Source organism: Mya arenaria, chromosome 15, assembly GCF_026914265.1.
Source record: "Mya arenaria isolate MELC-2E11 chromosome 15, ASM2691426v1".
Lineage (NCBI taxonomy): Eukaryota > Metazoa > Mollusca > Bivalvia > Myida > Myidae > Mya > Mya arenaria.
In genome coordinates, this window is record NC_069136.1 from 2,178,007 (window position 1) to 2,201,989 (window position 23,983).

At 36.3% G+C, this 23,983-nt stretch overlaps 1 protein-coding gene across 1 annotated transcript in view; it reads right to left on the reverse strand.

Moving 5' to 3' along the window:
- Window positions 1-23,983, reverse strand: part of LOC128220330 (peripheral plasma membrane protein CASK-like) — a 180,666-nt gene that overhangs the window by 17,980 nt on the left and 138,703 nt on the right. Inside the window, exons 14-17 of the mRNA XM_052928691.1 lie at window positions 19,097-19,174; window positions 5,680-5,868; window positions 5,022-5,186; window positions 4,470-4,559 (exon numbers count right to left, since the gene is read on the reverse strand). Coding sequence (XP_052784651.1) covers window positions 4,470-4,559; window positions 5,022-5,186; window positions 5,680-5,868; window positions 19,097-19,174 — 522 coding nt within the window. The remainder of the gene's footprint in view (window positions 1-4,469; window positions 4,560-5,021; window positions 5,187-5,679; window positions 5,869-19,096; window positions 19,175-23,983) is intronic.

The window sequence follows — 23,983 nt, forward strand, 5'->3', positions numbered from 1 at the left end:
CCGAGAGTGTAAGAAAGGTTCATCACAACCCACGTGCACCGCAAAACACGGTGCGCGAGGGTTGGGCTGAACCTATCTTACATGAGCTGCTATGGTAGAAGCTTTTTCTTCCACCTCAGTTAAACAAAATAAAGTAAAAATGTATTTTTTGGCTGGAACTCTTGTGCGTAGTGAAAATGAATGCGTCTAGATATATGATAATTCGTGGTTGTCATGGATATGTGCGCAGTGATTAAGATTATGTAAATAGACAAATCTTTCTTTAAAAAGTTCTGAGGAGAGTGCAGCATTATTTCTTGAATGGAGCATGAAAAAAAAATTATGATGCCATTTGAAGTGAGAAATAATTGATTAGGATTCAAAATATTGCCACAAGACAAGGTTTCAATGATGCTACAGACGACAGTCCTCAACAAGGGAGGTAATTGTGTGATGACAATAAAAAAGGAGTTCCATACGAGTACTTGTTTTATCTTTGCCTGTGGGCAAGATAAGAATTTCTAGCATGGTCAAATTTTTGGATCTACTTATATGAGGTGGGAGAAAAGGTTATATTTTAATTCAAAAAAATATAATTATTTCTAAGAAACACGAAATTAAATGAAACAGATTTATCTCCATATCTTTGTAAATTAAAAAGCATGCTACAGGCAGTCAGGTTAAATTTAGGCTGTAGCATACATTTTGAAAATGGTTTATAATATAAGAAATAATTCTACAGCATCGCTTCATCAAAGCTTTACTATTATGTCTCAGCTCCCAATAAAAAGTACACTTTTTATCTAAGTAAGCCATACAAAAGAAAAATACATATTAAAATATATATATGAAATGATATACCGGTAAGTTTAATTTCAAATGAAAATTAAAAGGTCATTCATAATAATATCATCATTATTAATACCAGATGATGACCATCCAATTCTTGGGGCTATTCTCACTACAATTTTAATCCTGAAGCAGGCCATTGATGATCAATGTAATTGGACAATTATAATCTTTTTAGCTAAAAAATGCGCAATCATTTTACTAAATATTTTTATTCCTTTTATCTAATATAATTGATAATTATTTTCGGAAAAATTTGCACCCTATGATTTTGTCAATACAGTCAAAACCCGTTGGCCCGATATCGCTTGGCTCGATTTCCTGACATTGGCTTGAACTTGATGTAAAGGACCAATTTCTTTCACTTAATGCAAATATTCCTGCTTGGCTCGAAATTTGCTAAGCTAAAGTATTTTGGCCAGTCCGTGGGAGTTCCAGGCCAACAGGGTTCCTCTGTATACTGATCAGGATAACACGTACAACAGTCTCAAGTTCAATATTATTGTCAATTTCATTGATAGTGGATGGACTGCTTAAGACTAGTGTCAAAATGCATGAACAAAATGGGACATCACAAATACAACTAAAATGCTCAAGTTCACCAGGGTTAGTTTTTGGGTATATTCAGTACCTCGACTTGGGGTGTGCGACCCCTGAAACTAGGGGCCGCCTGCAGGGTACTTGACCTTGAATCACCCTGATGACAAAAATCATAGCTGTGAAAATTGCAATTAATTAATGTCGGGTTTTGGTGCTTACTATGGAAATTTTAATACAAATTAATGCTCAACAATAAAACACAGAATGGTTACACTCTAGTCTTGTCACACTGGCAGCACTCTATTAGTCTGAGGAGTGAAACTTGTACACTGGTAATATTCATTCTGCACATTTACAACAGTTCAATCAAATTAGACAATGATAGAACTATCAAGTTGATATTCGGAACAAGTTGATATCGGGAATTATACCATAGTACGATTTTCTTTTCTCCAACTTCAAGAAAGCACCCAGAGTTAAGTCATAAGAATAGTTCAACTATAAATTCTGCTTTTAAATTCTTGCATGAAAATTAATCAGTAATGACTTTACAGTACTGTGAAATCATTAAAGTTCGTGGGGCATTAATGTTCGTGGTTTTCGTCAGTTGGGTGATCCACGAATTCAAGATCTAACGAAATATAAACCCTTTATTCACTTTTTCAATTGCCATGTACATAGTCTAGTTTATTCGTTACAGAGGCCACATTATATAGCGTAAACATCCGTCTCACTGTATATCTTACTATCATGTTTTATTAATATATTATATCAGCCTTTATCAAATAAACCAAATCATTTTAAAGTGTTTTTATGAACCAAATAACTAAAGCATGTGCCAGGGTTCCCGCTGGCGATCGCCATTGTCGCCATTTGCGACAAAATCGCAAAAGTGGCGACAACTTTTCAAATTTGGCGAATTTATGGCGACAACGATTTTTTTCTAAAATATTTTCTTAAAATGACGTAAGTGGTGACCATGCGGCCTGCATGATAATCGATTCTGTCACTGTCATAAATCAAGCGCATCTGCTGGTGCGACAACAAAAATTAATCCGATAATTAGGGCAAGCAGTCACGGCCCAGTCAACACCTCGCTAATTAATGCAGAATTTTATTGCTTTCACGGATAAACAATGACATCCTTTAACTGATATGTCTCATATTAACAAACAATTTTAATATTTAGCTCAACAGCCTTGTTGTTGCGTAATTATTGTGTTAGTTTTAAATATGCAAATCATAGAATTGTCGGAAAGTCACGTGATATGCAAATTTCGTAATGACGTTTACGCGCTAAAAATAGACTTGCTTTCGGTTTTGTCGCAATTTGTAATTGCTATAAATGCAGCATTCTAAGAGTTCAAAAGGATTAACAGAAATCAAATAAATAGGATTAAACCCCATTTGATAAGGCTTCTAATATGTTGGCTGGAGTAAAGAGTAGGTAGACAAATTTCTATTAGGAAAGTTATGGCCCTAGTTTGACAATGTATATTTCTTTGAATTTCCATTTAATTTAAATTTATCTCATAATTTCACAAATGTATTCTTTTATTGTATGCAGGCATTAGACTGAAATCAACATATTGATGTTTATGTCACATTTTTTGCAATATTTTTTTATTTATATACTAGTCCATATACAATGAATTTTGTCAACAGAATAACAATTTGCTATTAATATCTTGTGCTTCATGTACAACAAAATGTTATGATTTGCACGACAATGTGCTAATTAAATGCAATTTAAGGCTCTTAAAATGCTTAAACCCCATGAGCTTCAGGGGGCTTCGCCCCCTTGGCCCCCACAAGGGCGCTGCCCTGGACCCGCGAAAAAGTGGCGACAACATTTTAGAACCCAGGGGGAACCCTGATGTGCCTAAACATGCGCTGTTCATAAAAATCTCCAAGTTAACAAGATGTGAGTGATGAGTGTCGGTTATCGATTTTTTTCTTTAATGAAATAATTAATTGATTACAATGGAGGTTACTGAGCTTTAAACGTGACAATGTAACCATACAACGCATTCAATATTAAACAAAAACGTGTGAATAGATATTGAAATGAGATCATATTCAAAAGTGATTGAATTTGTAGACATCAGCAATCTTAAGGGATTGTTTACTCAAATATACGGACCTTCTCGGTGTTTTTACAGTTTGCAAAATTCTTAATTGGCATTCAATGGCTTCGCCTATCTGTATTTATGATCAGGTAACATCTTCTTTTATGACCTTAATTTCCAATTAAATCGATAATTGACATGGGTATATGCACTAATTGGCATGTCAAACCACTTTAGCGAGTGTCATTAACCGAGTGACGTAGAAGACGGAAATCACGGGCCAGCGCATGGAGATAATGGAGAGGATATAGAACTATCACAGTTTCGATTATTTTTTTCAAAAACGAAAAACCATCAATTCAAGTACCAACGAAATTTCATGCCAACAAATATAAATGATTTCACAGTATCTGAAAATGCCAATGCCGTTAAGTTTTACAGAATGTATATACAATATACAATATGCATGTATGTGGCATTATAACAATACAGATATCCTGATTATATAAACTGTCACACAAACACACTATATTTAAGCACTTCAAACATAACATTCAGCTTCACACACATATGTAACAACATATCTAAGAGAATCTTATTATCATGTTGTGTTGAACACTTGTTTTATATTTGTATGAAAGAGAACAGCAGAAAAAGAATTGAAAGTTTTGAAATTGAAAATGGTTTACATCATCAAATAATGATCTTACCACTTACAAGAAATAGAGAGTGCATATTTTTAAGAATTATAAATGTTATGGTCATAATGGCCTCACACAACTTCCGTAACAATATAATCATTATCTTCATAGAAAACAGCAACACAACATTTTGAAGGCTCTAATTACAAAATACACAGTTATAAGGGTAAACTGGTGAAAAAAATATTATAATACAAGGACAAGACTAACTTTTACTTTTTCTACATTTTTCACCATTTACTCATAGTCCAATATTTTGTAATCAAGGTCTATAAATTGCTGTAAGCCCACAACAAAACTTGTTAAACGAAGAATTGCAACGCATAATTACCTCTTTGTGGTTGTTATTTTCGTATCTCTCTCGCGTCACGAGACCACGCTGGCTCGGTATCACCTTGAAACTCACAGTGCCTTGGACTTTCTGAAGTACAGGGAATAATAATAAAGAACACTGTTGTCATATTTTAAAACTTTTACATTAATGACTCTGTGTCATGAACCCATTGATAAGGAGGTCAACATCTGAAAAAAAATCAGTTTTCGAAAACTAAAATTGAAAAATGTCTAATTTAAATCAGTATTTTGGGTCACAATAAAACAGTATTGTTAATATTTATGCTTAAGGACAATTGCTTAATCCATGTAAGTTTAATTGCAATCTGACACAGATAATTAGAGAAAACCTACTTGTTTAAGTTATTTTGTGACAACCCTTATTTCAAACAGAATCAGAAAATGACAAATATAATTGTGAATTGATTAAAAAGTTAAAAGTAAAATCAGACCACATAATAGCATTAAAAGATTTGTAAAAGGTCTCATTAATAAGAATTGCTTTAGTTGCTATGGCTGCCTAAATATTTCCACTTGTTCATTAAATTACCAGCATTTTCTGCAGATTTTCCACGGTCTGATTGACGACGCTGATGCCGTTGATTTCCCGTATCTCGTCGCCGATGTGGAGCGTTCCCTGCCGATGTATCATTCCACCATGCATGATACGGGCAACCACACATCGTCCATCATCATTCAGCTTTAGCGTAATGCCCTGACAAAAGAAATAATTCCAGTTTTCACATTATACCCTAGCTGGCATTTTCATTGTAAATCATCGAAGTGTTGAACAACATTAACAGGAAATCTTATAACCTCATCATGAAGCCAAAATATTTCTGCAGTTGGTAAGGATGTTTAGTAAGATTCATGATTATCATCCCCAAATACTCAAGTTGCATCAGCAGATGTACGGCCATAGAGAATTTATTAAATAAGTTCCTAATATGATAAAAATTATCTTTGATGTAGTATGAATAAATACAACAATTTTATTTCATAATGGCGAAATTTATGAACTATAATGGACTATATTAGTAAGTCAATTACTCATTTTGGCAGAAAATAAGTTTTGCGTCAAAAACCCAATCATGCGAAAAGTATAAAAACAAAGTGATCTGTGTGTCCGCTTAATGCTTCAAAGTTGATACAAAAACAAGTAATTTGTTACTAAAGGGTCAACAACATAGGTAAAAACTGTATCCTACCATCGGCTCATCTGTAGATTTCTGGAACTGCACGAGGCGTACACGTGTAATTGTATCTGGTTCTGACATTTCTGGTGATTCCGGCTCAATAGTTCCGTTCAAGAAAGGCTGTACTGGGGACGGTGTTACTCTCAATGCTTCCTCCCCATATATCTCATGGGCCACAACATCATGTGCTTGGAGTAGGGCCTGTAAGAGCGAAAATACATATTGAGTTATTTCCCTTGTTTAACAAGAAAGGCTGTACTGGAGGGGAAGAGCGGCAAAACTCTCAAAGCTTCTTCCCCGTATATCTCATTGGCCACAACATCATGTGCTTGGAGTAGGGCCTGTAAGAGCGAAAATACATATTGAGTTATTTCCCTTGTTTAACAAGAAAGGCTGTACTGGAGGGGAAGAGGGGCAAAACTCTCAAAGCTTCTTCCCCGTATATCTCCTTGGCCACAACATCATGTGCTTGGAGTAGGGCCTGTAAGAGCGAAAATACATATCGAGTTATTTCCCTTGTTAAACAAGAAAGGCTGTACTGGAGGGGAAGAGGGGCAAAACTCTCAAAGCTTCTTCCCCGTATATCTCATTGGCCACAACATCATGTGCTTGGAGTAGGGCCTGTAATAACGAAAAGATATTGAGTTATTTCTCTTGTTTAACAATAAAGGCTTTACTGGGGCTATGGTAACTTGCTTTTTCCAGTATATTTTATGGACTAAAATGCCATGTGCTCAAAGATGGTCAGGTAAATACACATACACAAGGAGTTAGTTCCCCCTTTCATAAGTTATGTCTCTTCAAGTAAACTGTACACCAGGGTGGACAAAGATTTTTCTAAATAATATATTTTATTGGACACAACATCACATGAGTTAAGGGCCTGTTAATTATAGAGATTAACCATCACTATTTCGAAGTTCTTCAATATGTCTATGTATATCATAAATGTTGTTGTTATCATAAAATAATGTCGTTGTATATTTTTGATATATAACTAGTGTTATAACTATCCAGAAAGTGTCACACTACGTCATTTTTAAAAAAAACACATTGAAAACATTTTTATGTATTATGTTTAAGTGCTGCGTGTAAATTGGCACACAAGTTAAGCAAATACAAATTATAATGAATGTTGCTACAAGCCACATGCATGAACCACCAAATAACCCACCAAACAAAACATATTAATGACTAAATGCAATTTCAGCAGTTATTTTCATCTTTTGCTTTCTAAATGATTAAATCAGAAGTCGTCTAGCATGGACAAGAGGGGGTCTTGATCAAATTCTCCCCAAAACGCTCCAATAAATTAAAAAGCTTGTGGTGAATGAATTGAATCTCAAACAAGGATGAAGGCTGTTGCCTCAACTCTGGAAAGCAATTTATTTATTGTTGAAATTGAGAAATTTAAAAAAAATAACAAAAGCAATAAAAAAGGATATGATAAATGATCTCTTTGTGAAAGAAAGAAAAGCCTGGCCAATAATTCTTTCAAATCTATTTTTGGTGAAATATTGGAAAGAATATTACAAAAGCTATGCAAATTTGTAACAATGGCCATATCCAGAGAGAACAATTCGCATTTGAATCCGATGTGTTTACAAAATGTCCCCAGTGTCCAAATTTGGCGAGCATTGATAAATTGCTGCTTTCAATCCACAACAAGTATCAACATAAGCAGATGAATTACAAAATGAAGATCCATCTGCATCAATTGTAAATAATGTGAAATGATTGCAGACTGTGTTTCTAAAACATATTTTTGCTTTGAAAAAAACACCACACATGAAGTTTTAATGTTTTAATATATACATATATATATATAACATGGACGCATACTTAAGCCAGAATAACAAAACATTGATAAAATAAACCCTCTGCCTCTTACTATTATTAAAAAAAGTATATACATGTATGTACATAGCAGTTCTACATACAAAGCAGACCGATCATTTTTGTTCAGTTTTCACCCGGAACCAAACTATCTTTCTCTTTTTCTCCCATCTTTCTATAATTAACCTACCTTTAATATCTCTCTAACACTCTCCTCAACAGCATTAAATATTGTTAACATAACCTGTATATGTTTTTTGTAAATTGAATATATATATACATGGATATTAATAACATGTAACTTGTTCGACAGTATTATGTGTATGATATTTACTGATGTAATAATATATACAAAAGTTAATAAAAAAAAGAAGATAAAATGTTCATGCATTGTGTCTTCGATAAGATGTTTCCTCTAATGAAAGAAGTGTCATAAATAGAGAACTGACACCTATGAACTTTTTTATGGTGTTTAGGCTCATGTCTCTGCAAGTAGAAAATTGCCTGACTGATTCTGATGTAATCATTTAGAAAGCTTCCTAATGAAAACATTTAGAAAGCTTCCTATTGAAAACAAAGGGCATTTAAGTTCCATTCAGTCATTCTTGGTTTTATTTAAAGCATTTTATCCAGTGGTTCACGCATGCTAAATATAAATACATTCACACCAAAAAAAAGATCATTTATTGTTGCTTTACTTAACATTTAAATCGGCTGAAAATATCTATTTAATTGTTAATTGAAATTGATGTTTTTATTTGCAAAAATAGTTTACCTCATATAACCTTGAATTTGTCCTTCAAATTAAATTGTATCAAGTTCAAAACTCTCACAGATTGTTGATTGTTTTGTCTTGGAATGAGTCAATTTTTGCGTAAATGTCTGGAAACCAATGATATTTTTTCTAAAGACTGCTGATAAAAGGGTTGATCAAAGTTTTTTATATAAATGTTCGAAAATTGATGTTTTATGGCTATATATGAAACATTACTAGTGCTTTAAAAAAAGTGAAATTTACGGCAGTTTTCCACTTTATTGAGATCCGAGTTATCTTTTATGACTGAATGTAAGGCATTGATGCCGTAATCAGCTGATTCTGAGACAAAATAAATAAAAAAGGTCAGAACTGTCAATCTGTGAGAGTGCAGCGTACTTTAAAGGAACCTTAATGTTTTAAATATTAAGCAACACCATTAATAGAGAAAATTGAAATGATATATTCAGTTCCAAACCTGCATGAAGGCCATTTACAGAATCAGGCTTTTAAAGGGGCTGTACTCCATATGATGAAATAGCGAAAAAAAAGAAAAACTGACATAAACTTGGTATTGATGTGTACAATGCATTGAAACTTACTAACTGAAGTACCACATAGTTTACAATTAATTTAATTTTAGCAGTTATTTCGTATTTTTTCCATTAAAAAAGATTACTTAGGTATGTCTACCTAGTAGAATTCATTCCTTATGCGTGATTGGCTAGTCGATGTTATCACGTGATATTACCAAGTTAGGTATATAAAAATATATATATTAAATATTCCACTCTTTTATAGTAAGCCTTGGTAGCACAGTGGATACGACACTGGACTGCAATTTTGGCGACACGGGTTTGAACCCGGTCTCCGATTCAATTTTTTTTACATTTTGGTGTTTTTTTTTACAATTATGATATCAAAAAATAAAACATTCTATTAAATAATTGTCCTGAGATTCGTTACAGAAAAAAAACTATTTTTGGTGCCAATCTGGTGTACAGTCCCTTTAAGAGAAACCTTCATATCTTCTAATGCCACATGAAAAATTATTGAGCTAAATTCCTATCTCTGTAAGGTTTTGTCCATCACGATTTCCAGATCTTCTGGGATGGGTAATGGAATTGGAGCCAACATCTAATTAAAAGAACAGAAATTAAATTACCGACCCAAGCAACAAGGCCATTACGGAGGAAAAGAAAACTCCATTGCTTTTATTTCATTATTCTAAATGCTGACCTTTCTTCGAAAAATCCCCTTAGTTTGGCCATCAACATACGAATAAATATTCTCAAATTGTTCACGAAAAATATCCAAGAAATGACTACAGTAACATTTTGTTACATTGTTCATCATGCACATGGAACCAACGGAATGTGTTCTTTACTTACACACACAATATTTGAACATTTACCCAACACTCACAGATGGTTTCGTACCTTGGTTAGAATTTATTTCCCCAAATGAGGAACAAATTAAAGAAAAACAAATGTGGTTCAAACTCAATTTCTTATTTTAAACAGAAAATGGATCTTAAAACATTTCTTACTTTTGAAATGACCTACAAATATTATCAAGAATGTGGTGCCGATCATACAAAAATTTTACCAAGCATGTGATGCAGATAATATTTATAAGATATGTTTTTGCTGCTTTCTTAGAAACTGCCAATTTTAACAAGCATTATATGTGGTGCAGATTACGAAGGAAAACGGCCTTTAATTTCTGATTAACCTGCTGCTTTCTTAAAGTGGCACTTTCAAAGTACAAAAAGATACTTACTTTATTCTTTCTTTTGCAATAACTTCTTTAACACAATAAGAAAACACTACAAATTGTTGCTTTCATCACAGAAATCCCTACACAACAGTCCTTATATGGTCTTACCCAGCATTAAAGGCAATGAAACATGTCAGACACTAATCCCAAACATAGATCTATGACAGAACCCAGCAACTCTTCTTTTTTATCCTATAAACTGCTATGAAGATGTTATCTTCTGTTTTCCCGAAAATGGAAGTAGCTTGAAACTCCGGAAAAAAACTACTACATGCCGATACACTGGCACGAGCATTTATAGATCTTTCTGGGAGAGAAAGCAAAAGGCTCCGATGTTGTATTTTAAGCTTGCTTGCCTATCTGACAATAGCGCAAACCCGTAACTGATTTGTTTGTCTGTGGATTGGCTATAAGTGTACACTTGTAATTCATTGGCATCATGTCTCAGACGGCATCAGATAGAAATGTATTAAATATAAAGAAATCTTTTGTTTTAGGTCATGTTATCGACGAAATATTATGTTATTTTTATTGGCCTTTTAGTTTTTTATGGTGGTACATTGCTTCATAAAAGTTGAGTAGTGTTCACTATGCCGAGTTGAAATGACTTCACCAAAACGACGTCATGAAGTTATGTTTCACATGCGATTTCCCAATTAACATCAATCAAACTGACATTTTTCTTAAATTTTAACATGAAAGCTGGCAAGACCGACTCTCGCTGACCTGTTCATTTCCATGGCTATATGATTATGAATCCCATATGAGCAATTTTGATATGATTGTCTATGAAGAATATTTGTTGAATTTTGGTGCAAGATCAAAATTATCTTCAGTCACTTATGGCTATATGAAACTCGAGAATATATTTCTATTTGTGATTACATAGTCAAATAAAATGTTATCTTATAGTGAGTTAAATAAAGTGAAGGATCTCCCCTTATCATAATGTGGACAAACTGCACGAAATCTATTGAAAAACAACAACATTGTATCAATTATCATTATTCATAGGAGAAATCAATTGATGTCCTTTTGTAGAAATGTCACGTTTTCCCACTATAATCACCGGGGACATGTCATAATAATGTACAGCGTATATACTACTTTCAAAGTGTGAATATTCCATTTTATGGCGATACAATGATGTATATGAAAGAGACAAATAAATGACAACCAGTTCTCTGTTTTAATCCTGAGAGGATTGACCTCGTAAATATGATAGAAAATTGCAATTTAAGTTTGATATACTTCCATCTTTGATGCCAATGACAACACCACCAAGACAATCACATAACCTTGATACACTGTTATCTTTAATGTCAATGACAACACCACCAAGACAATAACATAACCTTGATACACTGTTATCTTTGATGTCAATGACAATACCACCAAGACAATAACATAACCTTGATACACTGTTATCTTTGATGTCAATGACAACACCACCAAGACAATCACATAACCTTGATGCACTGCTATCCTTGATGTCAATGACAGCCCCAACAAGACAATCACGTAACCTTGATACACTGCCATCCTTGATGTCAATGACAGTCCCACCAAGACAATCACGTAACCTTGATACACTGCCATCTTGATGTCAATGACAACACCACCAAGACAATGACATAACCTTGATACACTGCCATCTTTTATGTCAATGACAACAACACCAAGACAATGACATAACCTTGATACACTGTCATCTTTGATGCCAATGACAACAACACCAAGACAATGACATAACCTTGATACACTGTCATCTTGATGTCAATGACAACAACACCAAGACAATGACATAACCTTGATACACTGCCATCTTGATGTCAATGACAACAACACCAAGAAAATGACATAACCTTGATTCACTGCCATCTTGATGTCAATGACAACACCACCAAGATAATGACATAACCTTGATACACTGTCATCTTTGATGTCAATGACAACAACACCAAGACAATGACATAACCTTGATACACTGCCATCTTGATGTCAATGACAACAACACCAAGACAATGACATAACCTTGATACACTGCCATCCTTGATGTCAATGACAACAACACCAAGACAAATACACTGTCATCTTGATGTCAATGACAACAACACCAAGACAATGACATAACTTACACTGCCATCTTGATGTCAATGACAACACCACCAAGACAATGACATAACCTTGATACACTGTCATCTTTGATGTCAATGACAACAACACCAAGACAATGACATAACCTTGATACACTGCCATCTTGATGTCAATGACAACACCACCAAGACAATGACATAACCTTGATACACTGCCATCTTGATGTCAATGACAACACCACCAAGACAATGACATAACCTTGATACACTGTCATCTTTGATGTCAATGACAACAACACCAAGACAATGACATAACCTTGATACACTGCCATCTTGATGTCAATGACAACACCACCAAGATAATGACATAACTTGATACACTGTCATCTTTGATGTCAATGACAACAACACCAAGACAAATACACTGTCATCTTGATGTCAATGACAACAACACCAAGACAATGACATAACCTTGATACACTGTCATCTTTGATGTCAATGACAACAACACCAAGACAATGACATAACCTTGATACACTGCCATTTTGATGTCAATGACAACAACACCAAGACAAATACACTGTCATCTTGATGTCAATGACAACAACACCAAGACAATAACATAACCTTGATACACTGCCATCTTGATGTCAATGACAACACCACCAAGACAATGACATAACCTTGATACACTGTCATCTCAGATGTCAATGACAACAACACCAAGACAATGACATAACCTTGATACACTACCATCTTGATGTCAATGACAACAACACCAAGACAATGACATAACCTTGATACACTGCCATCTTGATGTCAATGACAACACCACCAAGACAATGACATAACCTTGATACACTGCCATCTTGATGTCAATGACAACACCACCAAGACAATCACATAACCTTGATACACTGCCATCTTGATGCCAATGACAGCCCCAACAAGACAATGACATAGCCTTGATACACTGCCATCTTGATGTCAATGACAACACCACCCAGACAATGACATAACCTTGATACACTGCCATCTTAATGTCAATGACAACAACACCAAGACAATGACATAACCTTGATACACTGCCATCTTGATGTCAATGACAACACCACCAAGACAATGACATAACCTTGATACACTGCCATCTTGATGTCAATGACAACAACACCAAGACAATGACATAACCTTGATACACTGCCATCTTTGATGTCAATGACAACAACACCAAGACAATGACATAACCTTGATACACTGTCATCTTTGATGTCAATGACAACACCACCAAGACAATGACATAACCTTGATACACTGCCATCTTGATGTCAATGACAACAATACCAAGACAATGACATAGCCTTGATACACTGCCATCTTGATGTCAATGACAACACCACCAAGACAATGACATAGCCTTGATACACTGCCATCCTTGATGCCAATGACAGCCCCACCAAGACAATGACATAGCCTTGGTACACTGCCACCCTTGATGTCAATGACAACACAACCATGATAATGATGTTACTTTGGTTTTTACCAATAATTTTGGTTGTGAATAATGTGAGGAAAGTTGATTACTTATAGAATTATGTTTAAATCAGTTTTTTGGGTAAAACCAGTATTGACAGGAATTGGCATATTGTAACTGTAATCATGTGTACTAAGCTCAAACTAATCCTCAGCTATAGGTATTTTCACAACTTGTTCAGACTATCAAAGGATATACCGTGTCAATTATTAAAGCCGGAGTTGTGGGCCTTGCTTAGCATGTACTTATTATTACAAGTAACATGTGAGTACTAATTCTTGTGTACAAGATTTTATGTCAATATCTTGAATGTTTTGTGAGTTGCGGCTAAAGTTAAAGGTTTTGGCATACAACAAAAAAGCTATGACAATTGCTCAACTTTTTTCTTCGAAAAACAGAAAAGCAAACCACTGTATCGCTTTTCAGTAACAAGATTCTAATCTACCCTAATCTTAAATTCATGAACTAAAACCACCATTGATGGAGATGTAGTAAAAGTTCACACGATCGAACCCAATTACACAACAATAAAACAGAAACCCTGTATTTGCAAGTGAAGCAGATTCCTATGCTTTTGCCTCGTGCAATTTGAAGTATCTGCACGTTTTATTTCATGTTAATATTTGCTTCCCCTGTTTTGAGCACTGCAAAGTAAATGAACATCCATAAAAGTCCTATTTCATGCAAATGTTTGCATGTCTGTTTATAGGGCACTACAATGTAAATGAACATCAATAGCAGTCTTATCCAATCTGCGTATCAATACGTCTCCCCTTTATGTGCAAGAAATCCAATTTTCCCCCAAAACTGAAAATTCTCTCAGAAAATAAACTTCAATCAAATTCTCTAGCTCCTTAAGGGAGAACTGGGGTAAATATTAGCTTGTCCAGATGCAGAAAATTTGGCTCATCCGAAACAACAGGTTCATTAACATACCAGTTCAGGTATAGGGCTACAAGAACTGCAAGTTGATGCCAAAATCATTGACCTGCAAATCGGTGCCAGACAAATTAACCAAGTCCTATAAGGGGCATAAATCATAAAATCGGGGGAGATGGAACATACACTATTATGCATAATGATAGTATTCAAATGAATACCAAGACTCTTGCCAACAGACACACCCAGATTCACATGCATATCAACATTAACTATCAACATGATCAACATGATAAATTGTCATTGTAAATATAAGTATCTAGATTTATTATCAGCATGAATATCAAAATTCATTGTCAACATAATTATATCAAGATTTGTTGCCAACATGTCATTGTCAATATGAATTCCAAGAGTCATTGTCAACATTAAAACTAAGAGTCATTGTCAACATGAATACTTAAGAGTCATTGTCAACATGAATACTAAGATTATTTGTCCTTGTAAACAATAATTCCAAAGGTCATTGTCATTGTCAACATGTATACCAAGAGTCATTGTCATTGTCAACATAAATACCAAGAGTCATTGTCATTGTCAACATGTATACCAAGAGTCATTGTCATTGTCAACATGAGTACCAAGAGTCATTGTCATTGTCAACATGTATACCAAGAGTCATTGTCAACATGAATACCAAGAGTAATTGTCATTGTCAACATGAATACCAAGAGTCATTGTCATTGTCAACATGTACACCAAGTCATTGTCATTGTCAACATGTATACCAAGAGTCATTGTCATTGTTAACATGTTTACCAAGAGTCATTGTCATTGTAAACATGAATACCAAGAGTCATTGTCATTGTTAACATGTATACAAAGAGTCATTGTCATTGTCAACATGAATACCAAGTCATTGCCATTGTTAACATGTACACCAAGAGTCATTGCCATTGTCAACATGTATACCAAGAGTCATTGTCATTGTCAACATGTATACCAAGAGTCATTGTCAACATGTACACCAAGAGTCATTGTCATTGTCAACATGAATACCAAGAGTCATTATCATTGTCAACATGTATACCAAGAGTCATTGTCATTGTAAACATGTATACCAGTCATTGTAATTTTTAATACCAAGAGTCATTGTCATTGTCAACATGAATACCAAGAGTCATTGTCAACATGAATACCAAGAGTCATTGTCTTTGTCAACATTAACACTCAGAGTCATTGTCATTGTCAACATTAATACCAAGAGTCATTGTCATTGTAAACATGAATACCAAGAGTCATTGTCATTGTAAACATGAATACCAAGAGTCATTGTCATTTTAAATATGAATACCAAGAGTCATTGTCATTGTAAATATGAATACCAAGAGTCATTGTCATTGTAAACATGAATACCAAGAGTCATTGTCAACATAAATACCAAAAGTCATTGTAAACATTAATACTAAGAGTCATTGTGATTGAAAACATGAATACCAAGAGTCATTGTCAACATGTATACCAAGAGTCATTGCCATTGAAAACATGAATACCAAGAGTCATTGTCATTGTAAACATGAATACCAAGAGTCATTGTCATTTTAAATATGAATACCAAGAGTCATTGTCATTGTAAATATGAATACCAAGAGTCATTGTCATTGTAAACATGAATACCAAGAGTCATTGTCAACATAAATACCAAAAGTCATTGTAAACATTAATACTAAGAGTCATTGTGATTGAAAACATGAATACCAAGAGTCATTGTCAACATGTATACCAAGAGTCATTGTCATTGAAAACATAAATACCAAGAGTCATTGTCATTGTAAATATGAATACCAAGAGTCATTGTCATTATAAATATGAATACCAAGAGTCATTGTCATTGTCAACATAAATACCAAGAGTCATTGTCATTGTAAATATGAATACCAAGAGTCATTGTCATTGAAAACATGACTGCCAAGAGTCATTGTCAACACGAATACCAAGAGTCATTGTCAACACGAATACCAAGAGTCAATGTCAACATGAATAACAAGAGTCAATGTCAACATGAATACCAAGAGATATTGTAAACATGAATACAAAGTGTCATTGTCAACATGAATACAAAGAGGCATTGTCAACATGAATACTAAGACTCATTGTCCTTGTAAACATGAATACCACTATGCAATGCCAAAATGACTACTAAAAGCCATTCCAACATCCAAAAGGTCATGGTTGAGTCCAACAAAAGCACTGGTTAAATTGAAGGCTACTGGGATTGTGTCTGTTGTTTTAGTGTTTTACAAATAAGAAGTGGGTTAATCTTGCTAGGGAAGCTCACCATTCTTGGCCTATTTCAAGGTTACACTCAAAGAGGACAATTTATCTGTTCCTGAATTGCTCTTGCTGTTTATTGGCAATACAAATATTGATCAATACCATACATTCTGTGATATTAAGTAATGTGACCATTTAAAGACACATTATTAGCAACAATTTCACTGTAATTGGTAATATTTCTCAGAAAATGCTTAAGATTTCTGAGATGTGAAGTGTTTCTCAGAAGATTCTCAGTAATTCTAATTACATTGTTGTAATTGTATATATGTACGCCCCACTACGAGAGTACAAAATTTAATGTACTATTGAAGAAAAAACTCAACCATTAATGTACAATAAACAGACATTTTCTTTATTTAGTTCATCCAAATTAATTTTAGCTTCACTATAAAGACAGTTGTAATCTACCAACATGGGCGCTGCACAGCTAATCGCACTTTTATCAGTTCAATCATGGGCATAACACAACAATCATTAAATCTAGAATTATGAGCCTTCCAGTTCATGTGCATTTTGCTCCTGGCAACACATGCCAAGTTTCGTTGGAATATCTTGAACACATTGCTAGTTATTGCCAATGTTCAAGTTTTTGCAAAATGACTCTGACACTGACAACCACACAAAGGCTACAACAATACCCCAAAAAGGCTACAACAATACCCCACAAAGCTACAACAATACCCCACAAAGGCTACAACAATACCACACAAAGGCTACAATAATACCCCACAAAGGCTACAACAATACCCCACAAAGGCTACAACAATACCCCACAAAGGCTACAACAATACCACACAAAGGCTACAACAATACCCCACAAAGGCTACAACAATACCACACAAAGGCTACAACAATACCCCAAACTGTTCAAACAGTCAAGCTAAAAATCATTCTCAAGTATGATTTTAATGCTAACAAATCACAGGCTTAGTACAAGATGGTTGCATCTCAATAGACAACTAAAAGTTGTTAAAAAACATTGTTGCGCTTAGCCCTAGAAGTCTCCTCTAATAGAAGCCAAGAGAATATGAGCCTGCCTGGGGCTTCAACACGCAGCCTCTTTGGTGAGAGCCGGAAACAATATCTGTGTCATTAGTTAATTAAGAGTTATTGGCTGATCACTGCCTGGCTGTGGGTTGTATATTAAAGGTAGACAACTTTACAACTGAAGGCAGTTTTTCTTCATGGAGTTAGTTCCCTTTTAAAATACTCCTTATTTGCATTCTCTTTCACAGATTCATAGAAAATGATAGAGAGGTTGAAAATGAGAATTGTATTGTGTGTATTTAAAAGTTGGAGTAGGGTTCAAATGTTGTTCACATTAAATTTGTACTTGTAGGCTTGCTGATACACTTTCCTCATGATTTTAGTGTCATTCTATGTGTACACTGTACACTTACCTTGATGATATAGTGCACAAAAAGCAGCCCACATGTACACATAACCGTTCAGGCAGTGTTTACAAACCATACAAATGTTTGTTACTTGCAAATTTTAACCAACAAAAAATACTCCAAATAAAAAAAGGACCTATGGGTGAATTTGGTTGCATTCCCCTGGATGATATGTCATTCAGGTATATAATTATATGCAATGATCTGATTTTGTTTGGCCGGTCAGTGCAGTGGTTAGTACACTTTCTTGTCACAAAAGTGTCACAGGTTTTATTCTCAGTCTGGGAGCATTAGAGTTTGTTTGGTGATCACCAAGCCTAACAAGTGGGTTTCTTGCGAATGCTCCATGTTTATGTCATGGCCATTGTTTGCCCAGTAAGCTCAATCACCTCCAACCAAGGTCTCCTTTGCTGGCTTGGTTCTGAACTTTATATATTTTACAACAATTGTGAACAAAGTTATGATTACTTACAATAATTCAACTCTTGGTGGCACAAATTTGGACAAGAGTGTAAGAGTGTGGTCTTGTGTTGTGGGGAAAAACTGAGTACTTAAATAAAACCCACTTGTCCGGCTTGGTGATCACAAACCAAGCTCACATGCGCCCAGGCCGGGAATCTTGACCTTGGCACATTTGAGTTTGGTAAGTGGTGACCAAGCTGGATTTCTCTGGGTTATACAGTTTCTCCCACAGCACAATACCATATTCATGTGAACCTCTGACAAACATTGTGTTAACAAGAATTATAGTATGATGTCAAGACATTATTTCTTGACAATCCCTGAATATGTTTTAAACTTTATGTCCCGTGTGACTGTGTACCTTAAGGTGTGGTTTATTGAGCAGGATACACAGTTCCTCAGACTCTGGTCCCTTCAATTGCTCCACAGTCGATATCACCTGGAAATACAAAACAGATACTGCTTATACTCGCACGATGACAATATATGGCTTGCACTTGCAACATGGCAATACACCACTTGCACTTACAACATGACACTAGATGATTCACACTTGCAACACGACACAACATGGCTAACACTTGCAACATGGCACTACACCACTTGCACTAACAACATGGCAATACATGGCTCACACTTGCAACATGGCACTACACCACTTGCACTAACGACATGGCAATACACCACTTGCACTAACAACATGGCAATACACGGCTCACACTTGCAACATGGCACTACACCACTTGCACTAACAACATGGCAATACATGACTAACACTTGCAACATGGCACTACACCACTTGCACTAACAACATGGCAATACATGGCTCACACTTGCAACATGGCACTACACCACTTGCACTAACGACATGGCAATACACCACTTGCACTAACAACATGGCAATACACGGCTCACACTTGCAACATGGCACTACACCACTTGCACTAACAACATGGCAATACACCACTTGCACTAACAACATCACAATACATGGCTAACACTTGCAACATAGCAATACACCACTTGCACTAACAACATGGCACTACATGGCTCACACTTGCAACATGGCAATACACACACTGCACTAACAACATGGCAATACATGGCTAACAATTGCAACATGGCAATACACCACTTCCACTAACAACATGGCAATACACCACTTGCACAAACAATATGGCAATACATGGCTAACATTTGCAACATGGCAATACACCACTTGCACTAACAACATGGCAATACATGGTTCACACTTGCAACATGACACTACATGGCTCACACTTGCAACATGACACTACACGGCTTACATTTGCAACATGACACTACATGGCTTACACTTGCAACATGACACATAACATGGCTTACACTTGCAACATGACACTACATGGCTTACACTTGCAACATTGCACTACATGGCTTACACTTGCAACATGACACTACATGGCTCACACTTGCAACATGGCAATACACACATTGCACTAACAACATGGCAATAAATGGCTAACAATTGCAACATGGCAATACACCACTTGCACTAACAACATGGCAATACACCACTTGCACTAACAATACATGCCTAACACTTGCAACATGGCAATACACCACTTGCACTAACAATACATGCCTAACACTTGCAACATGGCAATACATCACTTGCACTAACAACATGGCAATACATGGTTCACACTTGCAACATGACACTACATGGCTCACACTTGCAACATGACACTACATGGCTTACACTTGCAACATGGCAATACATGGCTTACACTTGCAACATTGCACCACATGGCTTACACTTGCAACATGATACTACATGGCTTACAATTGCAACATGACACTACATGGCTTACACTTGCAACATGACACTACATGGCTTACACTTGCAACATGATACTACATGGCTTACACTTGCAACATGATACTACATGGCTTACACTTGCAACATGATACTACATGGCTTACACTTGCAACATTGCACTACATGGCTTACACTTGCAACATTGCACTACATGGCTTACACTTGCAACATGATACTACATGGCTTACACTTGCAACATGATACTACATGGCTTACACTTGCAACATTGCACTACATGGCTTACACTTGCAACATGACACTACATGGCTTACACTTGCAACATGATACTACATGGCTTACACTTGCAACATGATACTACATGGCTTACACTTGCAACATGATACTACATGGCTTACACTTGCAACATTGCACTACATGGCTTACACTTGCAACATGACACTACATGGCTTACACTTGCAACATGACACTACATGCCTTACACTTGCAACATGATACTACATGGCTTACACTTGCAACATGACACTACATGGCTTACACTTGCAACATGACACTACATGGCTTACACTTGCAACATGACACTACATGGCTCACACTTGCAACATGACACTACATGGCTTACACTTGCAACATGACACTACATGGCTCACACTTGCAACATGACACTACATGGCTTACACTTGCAACATGGCAATACATGGCTTACACTTGCAACATTGCACCACATGGCTTACACTTGCAACATGATACTACATGGCTTACAATTGCAACATATCACATAACATGGCTTACACTTGCAACATTGCACTACATGGCTTACACTTGCAACATGACACTACATGGCTTACACTTGCAACATGGCAATACATGGCTTACACTTGCAACATGACACTACATGGCTTACACTTGCAACATGACACTACATGGCTTACACTTGCAACATGGCAATACATGGCTTACACTTGCAACATTGCACCACATGGCCTACACTTCCAACATGATACTACATGGCTTACAATTGCAACATATCACATAACATGGCTTACACTTGCAACATTGCACTACATGGCTTACACTTGCAACATGACACTACATGGCTTACACTTGCAACATGGCACCACATGGCTTACACTTGCAACATGGCACCACATGGCTTACACTTGCAACATGACACCACATGGCTTACACTTGCAACATGACACTACATGGCTTACACTTGCAACATGGCAATACATGGCTTACACTTGCAACATTGCACCACATGGCCTACACTTGCAACATGGCAATACATGGCTTACACTTGCAACATGACACATAACATGGCTTACACTTGCAACATGACACTACATGGCTTACACTTGCAACATGACACCACATGGCTTACACTTGCAACATGACACATAACATGGCTTACACTTGCAACATGACACTACATGGCTTACACTTGCAACATGACACCACATGGCTTACAATTGCAACATATCACATAACATGGCTTACACTTGCAACATTGCACTACATGGCTTACACTTGCAACATGGCACCACATGGCTTACACTTGCAACATGACACTACATGGCTTACACTTGCAACATGACACATAACATGGCTTACACTTGCAACATGACACTACATGGCTTACACTTGCAACATGACACATAACATGGCTTACACTTGAAACATGACACTACATGGCTTACACCTGCAACATGACACCACATGGCTTACACTTGCAACATGACACTACATGGCTTACACTTGCAACATGACACCACATGGCTTACACTTGCAACATGACACATAACATGGCTTACACTTGCAACATGACACTACATGGCTTACACTTGCAACATGACACCACATGGCTTACAATTGCAACATATCACATAACATGGCTTACACTTGCAACATTGCACTACATGGCTTACACTTGCAACATGGCACCACATGGCTTACACTTGCAACATGACACTACATGGCTTACACTTGCAACATGACACATAACATGGCTTACACTTGCAACATGACACTACATGGCTTACACTTGCAACATGACACTACATGGCTTACACTTGCAACATGACACTACATGGCTTACACTTGCAACATGACACTACATGGCTCACACTTGCAACATGACACTACATGGCTTACACTTGCAACATGACACTACATGGCTTACACTTGCAACATATCACATAACATGGCTTACACTTGCAACATGACACTACATGGCTTACACTTGACACATGGCACCACATGGCTTACACTTGCAACATGGCACCACATGGCTTACACTTGCAACATGACACTACATGGCTCACACTTGCAACATGACACTACATGGCTTACACTTGCAACATGGCACCACATTGCTTACACTTGCAACATGGCACCACATGGCTTACACTTGCAACATGACACTACATGGCTTACACTTGCAACATTGCACTACATTGCTTACACTTGCAACATGACACTACATGGCTTACACTTGCAACATGACACTACATGGCTTACACTTACAATATTGCACTACATGGCTTACACTTGCAACATTGCACTTCATTGCTTACACTTGCAACATGACACTACATGGCTTACACTTGCAACATGACACATAACATGGCTTACACTTGCAACATTGCACTACATGGCTTACACTTGCAACATGACACTACATGGCTTACACTTGAAACATGGCAATACATGGCTTACACTTGCAGCATGACACTACATGGCTTACATTTGCAACATGACACTTCATGGCTTACACTTGCAACATGACACTACATGGCTTACACTTGCAACATGACACTACATGGCTTACATTTGCAACATGACACTTCATGGCTTACACTTGCAACATGACACTACATGGCTTACACTTGCTACATGACACTTCATGGCTTACACTTGCAACATGGCAATACATGGCTTACACTTGCAACACATGGCTTACACTTGCAACATTGCACAACATGACTTACACTTGCAACATGGCAATACATGGCTTACACTTGCAACATGAAACTACATGGCTTACTTTTGCAACATGACACTACATGGCTTACACTTGAAACATGGCAATACATGGCTTACACTTGCAACATTGCACTACATGGCTTACACTTGCAACATGACACTACATGGCTTACACTTGAAACATGGCAATACATGGCTTACACTTGCAACATGACACTACAAGGCTTACATTTGCAACATGACACTTCATGGCTTACACTTGCAACATGACACTACATGGCTTACACTTGCTACATGACACTTCATGGCTTACACTTGCAACATGGCAATACATGGCTTACACATGCAACACATGGCTTACACTTGCAACATTGCACAACATGACTTACACTTGCAACATTGCACTACATTGCTTACACTTGCAACATGACACTACATGGCTTA